The sequence below is a fragment of the Equus caballus genome, chromosome 4 (assembly GCF_041296265.1).
Source record: "Equus caballus isolate H_3958 breed thoroughbred chromosome 4, TB-T2T, whole genome shotgun sequence".
In the NCBI taxonomy this organism is placed as follows: domain Eukaryota; kingdom Metazoa; phylum Chordata; class Mammalia; order Perissodactyla; family Equidae; genus Equus; species Equus caballus.
Genome location: NC_091687.1, coordinates 7,902,870 through 7,916,806, shown reverse-complemented (window position 1 = coordinate 7,916,806; position 13,937 = coordinate 7,902,870). Strand labels below are relative to the sequence as shown.

The 13,937-nt window shown below is 42.4% G+C and overlaps 1 protein-coding gene across 1 annotated transcript in view; it reads left to right on the top strand.

Moving 5' to 3' along the window:
- LAMB1 (laminin subunit beta 1) overlaps positions 1-13,937 on the top strand; it is a 69,718-nt gene that overhangs the window by 16,684 nt on the left and 39,097 nt on the right. The window contains exons 8-13 of the mRNA XM_023638902.2: positions 2,795-2,997; positions 5,209-5,329; positions 6,800-6,988; positions 7,238-7,417; positions 7,553-7,665; positions 9,173-9,252. Of these exons, the coding sequence (XP_023494670.2) occupies positions 2,795-2,997; positions 5,209-5,329; positions 6,800-6,988; positions 7,238-7,417; positions 7,553-7,665; positions 9,173-9,252 (886 nt within the window). The remainder of the gene's footprint in view (positions 1-2,794; positions 2,998-5,208; positions 5,330-6,799; positions 6,989-7,237; positions 7,418-7,552; positions 7,666-9,172; positions 9,253-13,937) is intronic.

Below are 13,937 nucleotides of genomic sequence, written 5' to 3'. Positions count from 1 at the left end.
AGGGACACTCAGTGAGCAGAGGTGGGGCTGATTCCTGCTCATCTTTCCCAGCTGAGCATGGCCCTGTTTTTTTTTTTTCTGGGAAAGATTTGCCCTGAGCTAACATCTGTTGAGAATCTTCCTTTTTTTTTTTTTTCCTTCCCAAAGCCTCAGTACATAGTTGTATATTCTTTTTTTAAGATTGGCCCTGAGCTAACATCTGTTGCCAATCTTTTTTTGTTCTCCCCAAAGCCCCCCAGTACATAGTTGTATATTCTAGTTGTAGGACCTTCTAGTTCTGCTTTGTGGGACACCACCGTCAGCATGGCTTGATGAGTGATGCCAGGTCTGCGCCCAGGATCCAAACTGGCAAAACGCTGTGCCGCTGAAGCAGAGCGCATGAACTTAACCACTCGGCCACGGGGCTGGCCCCCGTAGTTGCATATTCTAGTTGTAAGTCCTTCCAGTTCTTCTGTGTGAGCTGCCACCACAGCATGGCTACTGACAGAGATGTGGCGTGGTTCCGCACCCAGGGAACCAAACCCGGGCTGCCCAAGTGTAGCACGAGCATGGCCCTATTTTTAATCAAGGCCCCACAGAATTTCCCCACTTGAGGCATGGAAGAGCAGAATGGAAGAAGTCCAGGGAATATTGCCAGAAGAGTGCTGTTTCCCGACTTGAGTCAATTTTACATGTGGCCCGGACTGTCTCTGGTCTGTAATTGACTCATTCATTCTATTGTAAAACAAATATTTAATGGCATGTCCAGCCCTGTGCCATTTCTGAGTGAGCTCTGTGAGGCCTGCCCTCCGTCCTCTCCAAATGCAGCTGGGAGAAATGTCCTGAGCTCCCTGGCGAACACCGCCTAGTCCCTAAAAGGACTCCCGGTCTGCTCCTTTTTAGGTGAAATTCGTGGAACTCCGCGAATGTTATTGCCATTATTATTGTCTTGTGTTTTCTTGTTAAATGGCATCAGCAAATCTATTTCTGTGTTAAAGAAGCATCCATTTTAAGTGATCATGCTTTCGATTTACTTTCTAGTCAGGGGACAATATCTCTTTGCCCCTATTGTTGAAACCTCTAAGACTCACTTCAGAAGAGATTTTTGCCTCTTGGAGCTGCAGTCAATACAGGCTTAGCGGTTGTTAAATATGGCAGGAGAGAGTGGAGGGGGTGTATTTGCTCTTCCGAGGGCTTCCGCAAAGATCAGTTCAAGGGTTTCTAAATACTCCAGCTGCTCTTCAAGTTTGTTGTTTGGTCTTTCGTCAATAGGCGCTTGTGCTCATTCTGTGCAGGAGCATTTGTGCAGGAGGAAATGTTGGCATTCATAAATTCCATTCAGCTAAGGAGTACCACGGTTTCTCTGTTTAGTTGTTGATTTTACAAAGAGCCTAAGTTGAATGCATAGACTCATGGACTTTCTCTTTCAACCCACAGCTAGGTCTATAGTCTCCATTGTAAGCTATGCATATATTATAAGTATTTAAAATTGGATTTGGGCTTTGAAAGTATCTGATGTGCTGGGCCAATACCCTGTTGTCCTGTGTTGTACATTATGAGAATGCACCCGCAGAAAAGGAAGTAAAGCTTAGGAGCAGTTTCAAGCTACAGGGCTAAATGGGAGGGCAAATGGATTAATCAACCTTTTGGGGCCCACTCAGCCAGAGCAACTTAGTAATTAATGAAAACACTGGTTGAGATGGTTGAATGGCTCTTGGTTTATCAAGTTACCATAGAATGTAATTGATAGCCCAGCTTCTGCAATAAGCATAGGTCTATAGACCCAGGAAAAAGGAGAAAAGATAAAATATGAGAAATTGATCTATAAGTAACTGATATTTAGGAAAAAATAATTTGCCATGATAGTATATTGGTAATTGTATTGATAAATTATATTGTAAAACTAAGACAAAAGTCATAGATTGTAATATCACTTAAAAACTTGGTTAAGAATTCTGTCCCTGGATTGTGGTTATTCTGTAGTTTTACATCTATTTTAGTAACTTGGGTTTCATCTAAATGGTGGGAAACTTCAGATAGTATTTTCCTCTCAAAAAATAAACACAAAACTATTTCTCTCAAACTATCTTATAATAATAATGAAATTGGAGTGCTTTGATAAACTCGTTTTCCCCCTGAATGGAATTTTCTGATTTTGAGACTGGCACTAATTGCCGTGGGAACCAGATGGTCTTGCAATAGTTTGGATTACTATGTGCCAGTGGGTTCTGGCAATGACACAACTGCATTCTTAAATTTCTCCACTGTCACACTTCTTCCTGAAACATCAGTCCGCAAACAAATCCATCACAGAATAGACGTTCTTCTTAAACTGAAGAGAAGGTAGGAACTTTTCTTTCTTCAAGAGACTGTCACATTTTGTTAAACTTTACTATTATGGTCATGAAGATCATACAAAGGGGGTAAACTTTACTTAAGCCTTTTTCTTTTCTTTTTTTTTTTTTTGAGGAAGATTAGCCCTGAGTTAACGTCTGCTGCCAATCCTCCTCTTTTTGCTGAGGAAGATTGGCCCTGAGCTAACATCTGCGTCCATATGCATCTACTTTATATGAGGGATGCCTGCCACAACATGGCTTGATACACGATGCATATGTCCATGCCCGGGATCTGAACCAGCAAACCCTGGGGCCACCAAAGCGGAGTGCGCACACTTAACCACTGTGCCACTGGGCTGGCCCCTACTTAAGCCGTTTTCTTTGTCATGCCTTTCTGTAAAGAGAAATGATGTTGTGTAATTGCGAAAGAAGTCTTGCTTGTTTTATCAGACTTTTCATCTTCTCGGTGACCTTTATAGATCTCTTAAAAATCACCAACCTGAGAATCAAGTTTGTGAAACTACATACTTTGGGAGATAACCTTTTGGATTCCAGAATGGAAATCAGAGAAAAGTATTACTATGCAGTTTATGACATGGTGGTTCGAGGAAATTGCTTCTGCTATGGCCATGCCAGTGAATGTGCCCCGGTGGATGGATTCGATGAAGAAGTAGAAGGAATGGTAAGCGAGTGCTCGGTGTGGCTTTCTCCTCTATACAGGGGATTCTAAATGGCAAATTGAAGCTAGGCTCCCTCAGGCCTTTGACGTTTTCTAGGGGTTTTATTTTTCCAGACTTTGATTTTCCCTTTGCTGACTTTCTTGCACTATGAGAACGTACGGACTACTGATTTCATAAACACTGAATTAATTTTTGGAAATTGTTGCTGCAGGCTACTACTCAGTAGATATTTTAGTCAACAAGGATTAAAAAGTTGTCTAAATAATAAGCACATCTTCCTTTACTCTAGGGAAGATTAAAAACCACAAGCATTCCAGTCTTTATGCTAGAAGGCATAAACTGATCCCAGCCCCAAGAAACTGGAAATTTGAACCTAGAACCGCGGGACATCATTTAGGAATCAAATGGACTTTGTTTCTTTGTCTTCTAATGTCATTCTTTTTCTCACTTTTATGCTGTGTTTTTGAATTACGTACTTTTAAAAATTTGGAATTTGGGTGATTTGCCAAATGGATAAAGTTAGGGTATTTTCCCAGTTTCTAAGTGACCTGGTAATTCTTAGAGACCCATAGGATTTTTTTTTTCTAAAGATTTTTTTTATTTTTTCCTTTTTCTCCCCAAAGCCCCCCAGTATATAGTTGTATATTCTTCGTTGTGGGTCCTTCTAGTTGTGGCATGTGGGACGCTGCCTCAGCGTGGCTTGATGAGCAGTGCCATGTCCGTGCTCAGGATTCGAACCAACGAAACACCGGGCCGCCTGCAGCGGAGCGCGTGAACTTAACCACTCGGCCACGGGGCCAGCCCCGAGATCCATAGAATTTTAAAGCCAGACAGGACTTACTAAATCAACTGTCCTTAGAAGAGACCAGGGGTTAAGTCATTTACCAAAGGGTCCTAAGTAAGTGAGTGGCAGATGGAAATTCAAACCTGGCACTCCCCACCTGGCCCCCGGGTTCCGTCCACTAGACTGGGCCTCCCTTCTTGATGAAGGATGTGTCTTGCTTACTTGCCACTTGCCTTTTCAAAGACTGTTAGTCCTCAGCTAAGAAGGTGCAGGATTGAGTGTATTCAACTCTCTAAAACGTCTACCTTCCCTTTGCTCCAGTTAGAAGATTTATTGCATAGATAAAGTTGAGTTTTTAACGGAGCCTAAAGGCTGGATGTGTCTTTCTAATCCTCTTGCTACATCTTTCAGAGAAGGCTCGGTAGGTTGTATTTCCTTCTCAGTGTAACAAATCTGGTGTGTGGCTAATGTTGTGTAGTCACGTCACTCGCAGGTGTCCCACAGTACACTGTATTGTTTAGTCGGACACTGTAGAGTCCTGTGCCATGTGCTTTGAAACTGTTTTCCAGTCTGTGCAAAACCACGTCGTTAATGAGAGGATTTTTGTCTTCTGACTGCACGCCTGTCAAAGTGGGTCCAGGGCGGACCTGTCTGTTGTGTTCCTGAATTCCATTCTATAGAAACTGGTGTTGAGTGTTAAGTGTGAGGTGCCTGGGTCCATGTGTATTTGATGGACCAAAAGAATTTGTCATCTTTATGCCTCGGAGGTCTTAATCATGCCTTGCAGCCAGACAACGCAACATAGCTCACCGGAGGCCCTTCATAAAGCAAATTAATTTGTACCTTTTTCTGAGATTTCATATTTCCTTACTTAAAGAAAAAAATAAATGTAAATGTGGTAAATGGTTAATTTTTAAAATCTCATCTTGGTTGAAAACTTAAGTGCTGTGCCTGCAGTCAAAAACAAAATAAAACAAATGAGCGAAGAAAAACCTTTCTTTTACATGGCCTAGTGGTAAAACTTGCCGTAATATAAGTTAGTTCCTGGGTGGTGTGTATATGTTTAGTTCTATATTATGATGTTTGTTGATTTCTATGATAATAGATTTTTTCTTAACTCTTAACTAGTTTGCTGTTTAAAAAATTCTTAAGTGACTGATTTTGTGCACCTAGGTTCTTTTCATAGATACTTCAATAAAATATTTAGTGAGCATCCATTATGTAATAGGAACTACGAGAGATGGGAGTTGTCACCATCCACAAGGAGCTAGAACTCACTGCAGGGAGGGACAAAATCAAAACAAAGAAACTCTCATGGTGAGCTAGAGATCAGTAAGGAAGGGGGCTTATGTTTGCCATTGATGGTGGCGAAAATCTGGCCATTAGTCTGTCTCTGACTTTGCTCTTTCCTGTTTTGATAACTTCCAAGGTTCATGGACACTGCATGTGCAGGCATAATACGAAGGGCTTAAACTGTGAGCTGTGCATGGATTTCTACCATGACTTACCTTGGAGACCGGCTGAAGGTCGAAACAGCAATGCCTGTAAAAGTAAGTCTCTGTCAGAGGGACATTTTGAATCAACTTGGCCTCTAGTCTCCATTTTCTGATGAGAGGTGCTTTGATAGTACACTGTTTTGCAGAAAGAAGAAAAGTTACTGCCCTTTCCCCAGCTTCCCCTGATATTCCTATGAAACTTACAATATCCATTCAATTAAATTAATAAATTCATGTTTACTGAGCAGCACTGTGTGGTTGGCAGATTTAGTAGAAGACTGAGGTGTTGTCCCTGACATTGCTTTTAAGGCAAAATGACCCTGAGAGAAAACTGAAAGGAAAACATGGCATGGTAGATCATTAAGGGCTGGGAGATAGGGAGTCGAGTTTTCAGCCTTGTTTCTGTGCCAGCCCAGCTGCAGCCTCTGGCGTATTTCCATCCATCCATCCCAGTGGTGTTCTCTGGGCAGAGGTGTCGTTTGAAACACCACCACTCCTCCCCACCCCACACACAGTGATATCCTATCCTCCTCTCAAGGAGTGTTCCTGCCTCAGCCCCCACTGAGAAGGACTGTTCGAGAAGTTCAGAAACCACTGAGGGCTAGAGTGGTCAAGGTTTTGCTAATAAGTACAACCAGCTGGCCCTTGCTTGAATAGTTAAGATTTTTAGGTAAAGACAAGAAGGGGGGGGGGGGGTGGCAAGGGGAGTTTAGATAAGGAGAACAGCACAAAGCACAAAGCCCCAAGGACATTCTTGTGACCACCACAGAGTCTATGCTGGGAAAGATTCCGAGGTTTAATTCAACCAGTTTATCAAGGGCAGTACTCGGCTAGGCACCAAGGATTCAGTGGATGAGACACAGGCCCTCTCTGCAGGATGTTCTGTTGCAGGGGGCTGCACAGACAAGCCTGGAGCATAGAGCCCCCTGAGGGCCAGGCTGAGTGAAGCTGCATTGTGAGAAGACCAGAGGAATCGATGTGGATTGTTGAGCATGAGAGCAAGATGATGAAAGTGGGCTGGGACTGAGATAACTCTGTCGCAGGTGCCAGAGGAAGGACAGACTGTGCTCAAGAGGGCTGGCTTAGCTGGCTGTTCAACAGACCTTACTAAATCAGAGGTCATTTGACTCAGGAGCCTGCCTGGTGAGCGATGTCCTTCCATCCGGTCCCCCCCGGAGCGGGACCCAGGGGCATCCTCCATGGATGGCAGCTGTCCTTCTGTTGATAATCTTCCAACGGCACTTTCCCCGAGGGTTTTCAACTTTTTATAGCCCAGTCTCTAACAAAGAGGGCAGCAGATTGCATCTATTTCGTAAAGTTCACACTTGGAAGGTTTCAGCCTGATTTAGGATTTAAACTGTCTGTGTGGACGTGTCCGTTTTCACCATGAGCGCCTTCTTGTTAAATGCCGCTTTGCCTGCACTTTGTCCCTAGTTTCCAAAATTAGTTTTGTTTCTGCCAACCCCATCCTGCATTGGTAAGTAGATTTAAAAGTCTTTTCTTGCCGCTGCTCTTGTCTCACAGAGTGTAACTGCAACGAGCATTCCAGCTCGTGCCACTTTGACATGGCGGTGTATCTGGCCACCGGAAACGTGAGCGGAGGCGTGTGCGATGACTGTCAGCACAACACGATGGGACGCAACTGTGAGCAGTGCAAACCGTTTTACTTCCAGCACCCGGAGAGGGACATCCGAGACCCGAACCTCTGTGAACGTATGTGGGGACAGGGCCACGACGTGGGGCCTCTTCCAGGTCACCTTTCGAGTTGGATCGTCTGGCACTTGCCACCCTCTCAGGGCTCCGTGTTGTCACTTGAATTGTCATACGGGATGCTGGGAGTGGAATGTACTTGGTAGTGGGGCTTCATTAGTCTATTTCGGTGACGTTTGGAGGGATGAAGTGAACATATGTATTTATACAGACACGCACACTGGATTACCTGGTGCTTTTCCTTCTTCTTAGAATGTGCCTGCAACCCAGCTGGCTCTCAGAATGGGGGAATCTGTGACAGTTACACTGATTTTTCGGCTGGTCTCATTGCTGGTCAGTGTCGGTGTAAATTATACGTGGAAGGAGAAAATTGTGATATTTGCAAGGAAGGCTTCTATGGTTTAAGTGCCGAAGAGCCCTTTGGCTGTAAATGTGAGTACGTTTGTTAGAAAGTTGGGGAGTTCTTCTCTATACGTAATTTCATTTTACTGTGCAGTTCTAAATCCAGACTACTACGTCGGACTCACTCGGCTTGTGTTTCTTTACTCCATTTTATCTTTAATAAAGCTTGTGCTTGCAATCCTCTGGGAACGATTCCTGGCGGGAGCCCTTGTGATTCCGGGACTGGTTACTGCTACTGTAAGCGTCTGGTGACAGGACAGCATTGTGACCAGTGTCTGGTAGGTAAATCCTAATTACGTGGGATGGGTAGTTTGTGAATATGACAGGTTTTAATAGAGAATGCTTTCGCCATTGTGGATTCTACCATCTCCCTTATATGTAAATGTTAAAAGACACGAGTTGACAGTGTGCAAAAGAAGAATTACTAATGAATGGTTTTAACAAGATATTCACCATCGCTGTTAGAACTATAAAATAAAACCGCAGTGAAATACCGTTTTTACAGGCAAAATTAACAAAACTTTTCAAAAATGGGAATGCTGACTTAGTGAGGACGTAATGAGGGCTGGGACTCAGATGCTGCCCATGGAAATGCAGATTGGTTCCTGCTTTGTGCAAAGCACTTAGAGATCTGTCATCAGCAGCCTGTAGAAATGTGCATGCCCTTTGACCCAGTAATCCCACTTCTGGGACTCTATCCTAATGAAATAATCAGGAAATTGGACAAAGATCTATTCACCAGAAGACTCATTGTGTCTTTTATTAATCATAGCACAAAACTTGGAAGCAAAAGTGGGGAAAATAGTTAAGTAAATTTGGGGGCCTCTTTACAGCGTGGTATTTGGTTGCCATTGAAAATGACAATAACATGAGGAAATGCTTATGTTGGTATAAAAAAAATACAGGATGTGACTAGTATCTTAATTATGTAGGAAAAAAACTCCTCAAGAGAAACAAAATCGGGAAGGAAATACACCCAAAAAGTTCACTGTAATGATTCTGGGGAGAATCATTATGAGAGTAATTTAAAAAATTATTCTGTATCTTTTATAACCTTCTTGTGATTGCTTTTATAATTTGGGAGAGGGGGTCCACTGACCCCAAATGATGTTTATGATCACTAAATCTGCATATTTGCCTGTATCCTGATAGATTCTTAAATTTCTGGAAGTCTGATCTAAATTGGTGAAGCTGGTTTTATCTGCTCACTAGGAAATGTGTGTTTGCCGAGGTGCAAAGAGATCCCCTATCGCGATTCTGTCCCATTTCTTTTTATTTCCGTCTCCAGTGTTCTCAAGACGAGGTCATCTCACCTTTCAGTTGTGAAAATAGTGCTTCCTTTATGCTGTGTTTCCACATAGATAAATCCTTGAAGAGCTTTGCTTACTGAGTTTATGACAGACTGAACTTAGGGAAAATGTAAAGGCCTGCCAAATATTTGCCCCAACTCCCTTACTGCCAGAGTAAGTCTAACGAGGAAGACGGGCATCTTTACTCCTTGCTCGTGTTCATTATTGGATGAAGGCTGTTTGCAGGGCAAAGAAACTACTGTGTGTAGTGGCGTTATCAGGAGATTATGTGTGACCCTCTCTGACCCCAGTGACCTGCAGCTTGGGCTCCTTTATTTCAGAAAACTCATACTTCTTCCTTTGGTTGGTTTTCTGCCTTCATGGTGCAAACGAAGTTTTGGTGGAACAACCGAAACACGCCGTGACTTGTTTCTTGCTGAGTCTGTTGTGTAATTACAGGAACCCACCTTTAGATGTTTAAACTTTTGTTCCGCAGCCAGAGCACTGGGGCTTAAGCAATGATCTGGATGGATGTCGACCTTGTGACTGTGACCTTGGGGGAGCCTTAAACAATAGGTGAGTGGAGGGGCACTTCACTCTTGTACTCAGTGCCTGGGAAAGCCCCTGTGGCCGATAGGAGAAGTATGACATTCAGTGTCTCTTAAGAAGATAATGCAAAGTACATTCACCTTTGCTTTGAATGCCTGATAATCACTTTTACCTGTGGTCTCAATGTTTACAAAGAGGGATTCATTCCAGGAGTTACCTTTGAAGCCTTCTCATATGTTTCTGTTTCTTGGTTTTTCATAGTACTGTTGTGCCTTGTTTTTGTACTATTACTTTTCAGTATTTTTTTAATCATGGAAACAATGTATACCATAGTTTTAAAAAAATTCAAACAGTTCAGATCGCCTGCCCTTTGTCCCAGTGAGTTCCACTGCCTAGAAGTGCCACTGTTGACGGGTTTTTTGGTTTTGTTTTTGGTGAGGAAGACTGGCCCTGAGCTAACGTCTGTTGGCAGTCTTCCTCTTTTTGCTTGAGGAACATTGTTGCTGAGCTAACACCTGTGCCCACCTTCCTCTGTTTTATGTGGGATGCCGCCACAGCGTGCTTTGATGAAGGCTGCTAGATGTGCACCTGGGGTCCAAACCCACAAACCCTGGGCCACTGAAGTGGAGCGCACAAATAACCACTACGCCACTGGGCGGCCCCCACAGTTTCTTGTATCTCTCTAGAAATTAATAATAGTACTCAGAATACCTGTTAAAAATTACACTTTCTTTCCTCTCATTTCTTTTTAAATAACCTGTTAGGTTTTATTTTTTTAAACAAACAAGTACAAAGAAAAAAAAATAGCCCATGATTTCCCACTTAGCTTTACTGATGTTTTTTGAAAATCACAGTAATGTATGTATGTACACTATTCTCCAACTTGCTTTTATGTTAAAGGTCTTTTTTTCACATCAGCATGCATTCATCTACCTCTTTCTTTTTAATAGCTTTTGGTATTGTAGCGTGTGAAAGCATCATAAATTATTTCCAGTCTTTTTTGCTTTTTGAGAATGTTGCTGTGCATATCCTTGTAGACATATCTTGATGAATGTTTGTAGATATAGCTATAGATAAGGTTCCCAGTGGTGGAACTGCTAAGTCAAGGGACATGTGCGTTTTTTGTTTTCATAGAGAATGTCAGATTGTTCTCCAGACAGAATGTGCTAGTTTATTTTCCTACCGATCAGTTACAAAAATACCTCTTTCCCCATCCCCACTAGCAGTTGGTGTCATCATTTTCTTTTTCACCAACCTAAAGGATAGAAAGTGAACTCCCATTTTGATTTGTGTAAAGAAACTTTTTCTTCTTGCTTTTATTTTTGCAACTTCCAAGTCTATTAATGGCAATTACATATAATAATTTTTAGTTACTTAAATATGTTGGCGTTCCTTGAAATGATGAGACCTGAAGCTCTACCAAAAATGATCATAATACACATTTGGCAAGATGTTGAATTTGTGGGAGTTTAATTAACGACTTTTGAGTCAAAGAGAATGTTGGTCTGTGTTCCTGGATCCGATTCAGAACATCTGGTAAAGATAGCGTAAGTGGTGGCCGAGAGAATAGCCAGATGTTTCCTTGTGGCCCCGAATCTTCCCTGAGAGAACATGCTGAATTCATCAGGCAGCTTCATGTGCTCACAAATTGACTCTCTTGCAAGGCTATTGCCCAACGCCGTGGTAATCTGCAGAAGGAATGAGACTTCAGGCAGCAAGAACATGTTCTCTTTGGCCCCTGTATTTGGGTTTGTTCTATTTCAGGTCACGCAGCAAACTTGGTACAGCGTGTAGCCCGTGAGACGCCAGTGTGACCTCCTGTTCTTAGAAAACCTCCAGAGGGGAGGAAGCAAGGATGATTCCATAGAAGTAGGGAAGACGGACAGACTGCTAGTCTGCTCGTGGAATCCCTTCTCTGACTTTGCTTTGTGACTCCCAGAACACACGCGGAGGATTCCGTTAGCAATTGATCCCTCCATTCGAAACTGTCCCCATTCCTAAAATCCTTCTTGATTACATGAAAGTGGCACTCTCCAAATTATGTCATAAACTCAGGAACGTCCTATGTTTTTTTTACCCTAAATCGTTTGTTTCTTACACTGCCTTGCTCTTTTTCTCTATTCCACGCACGCTTCCTGTCTCTAAATCCACTCACGCACGACCCCTAGCCTGCCCCCAGTGTCCCCTGCAAAAATTTATAAAAACCAGAATGTGCTCAGCCAGAGAGTTGGTGAAGCAAAAATCTTTAGTAAAGATTTTAAAGCAGGTAACTTGATATCTCCAGCATGATCGATTAGACGCCCTGTCTTTTGGCGTTATTGATGGGGAAGAAAATTACCTTTAAAGATGCCTCTGGCCCTGGGACTGTACAGTGTTTTGTAGTGATCCCTTTCAAAGTTGTTTTCCCCCAACAAAGACTTTCTGCAGGAGTCCCGTAGGGGTGAGAGAGGCCCAGTCTTGTGAAGCACCGATGGTGCTAGAATGCTTGGCGCATAGCAGACAGTCAAGAAGTACTTGCGGAAGGATTGATCATTGCGTCCACTCATAAATATCTGCTACCTGATAATACTCCTTTGCTTTGCCTTGAACACATAGTAGGTATTAAGTAAATGTCGATTGAGTAAAAGGATTTGAGAAACAACGATTATTAAGATGTAAAAACTTATGGGCCGGCCTGGTGGCGCAGAGGTTAAGTTTGCACGTTCTGCTTCTCGGTGGCCCGGGGTTCGCCAGTTCGGATCCCGGGTGCGGATATGGCACCGCTTGGCAAAAGCCATGCTGTGATAGGTGTCCCACATATAAAGTAGAGGAAGATGGGCACGGATGTTAGCTCAGGGCCAGTCTTCCTCAGCAAAAAGAGGAGGATTGGCAGTAGTTAACTCAGGGCTAATCTTCCTCAAAAAAAAAAAAAAAAAAGATATGAAAACTTAATACACGCTCCTAAGGAGGGGCAATCTCTATATGTGATCCCAAACATTCCCGAGTTACTTTGACCAGGAAAGAATTAAGTGTAAAAATCATGTGAGAGGGAAAAAGTTTTAAAATATTTTATATAATGAGCCAAATGGATTTTTGTAGAACAATAAAAGCTTAGTAATCCTTATCTATTATGTTGACAGCTAATCTGAATCTTTGAATCTTTTAAAGAAGACCGAATTAATTTAAAAAATGTAACTCAAGCCAGGTTAATGAAGTTTTGCCCGGTGGATAACCTGCTTTAATGAGTGAAGAAGAATGGTTGCTAGGTAAATGCTACTTGTAAATGTTTAAAAACATTGAGAAATAGAAACGTCTTTACGGCATCCTGCAAAATCATTTCATCAGTTAAATTCAGGACTTTGGTATCTGGCTCGAAGCCCACCGCTCTTTTGAAGACGTCTGCTTGCTAGTCTGAGGTCCCCAACCTCTCGTGATGTGTCAACAACACATGACTTCTGTATCTCTTTTAGAACTTCTTATATTCTGCCTTGGTTTACGGCTGTTTGTATTTAAAAGGTGTCTTTGGAGAGGGATTGTGTCTTATCTGTTTTTGCATCTTTGTACCCAGCCCGGTGGGCGTTATAGGTGCTTGATAAATGAGGAACTGAAATGTATTATACTTTGAAACTGGAGCAGAAGTTAACAGGTGTTTTCATCAGTGTATTGAACAATCGTGGTATCTAACCCTGTGTTAATTACTATGGTAGCTGGACATAAAGGGGTTCCAGAACACAGCTCCTGCCCCTTAAGAAAGTATCCTAGCTGGGGGGCCAGAGGGTTCTACTTTGGATAAAATGGATGGTGCTGACTGCTGATCAGCGTGGAACCAACTCAGAATTATGGAGGCGATGTCAGTGTCGAACAGAGTGCTGGTTCTTACAAATGATGCTTTTTATCCTTTACTTTTTTTGTCTAATTTCTTAGTAATAAAGTTGAAACTATACAGTATTTTCTCTACTCATCGCTATTTAAATGAAATAGAATTTTTAAACAAGTTGCTAATTTCTATGTTTGTGAGAAATCTGTTTTTTTAAGGAAGAATCTTGCCCTTTACCTATTGAGAAAAAAATGGGCTCATATTCGTTTTGTTGCCATAGTAAATTACCATAACTTAGTGGCCTAAAACCACATAAATTTACTATCTTACAGTTCTGTGTGTCAGACACGGTCTCACTGGACTAAAATCAAGATGTCGGTAGGGTTGCGTTTCTGTCTGAAGGGTCTAGAGGAGAATCTGTTTCCTGCTCATTTGAGTTGTTGGCAGAATTTAGTTCTTTTCAGTTGTAGGATCAGGTTCCCATTTTCGTGCTGGCTGCCAGCTAAGGGCCATTCCCAGCTTTTGGAGGCTGCCCACATCCCTTGACTCATGGCCTCCTACCTCATCGGCAAAGCCAACCATGGTGAGTCAAATCCTTCTTAAGTCACGTCTCTGTGAGCCAGTTTTCTGCCTTCCTCCTCCATTTTTAAGAACTCTTGTGATTAGACTGAACACAACCTGGATAATCTCAAGGTCCTTAACCTTAATCCCACCAGCAAAGTCCCTTGTACTGTGTGAGGTAACATATCCACACATTCTGGGGATGAGGACATGGACATCTTTGGGGGCCATTACTCTGCCTACCACAGGGCTGGACAATTTTGTCTTATAGCATTATTCTACCTTACTGATCCAATGGGTTGAATCTGTATCTAGTTACAGGGAAATTTATGGAGGAAACATATAAACTTGTAAA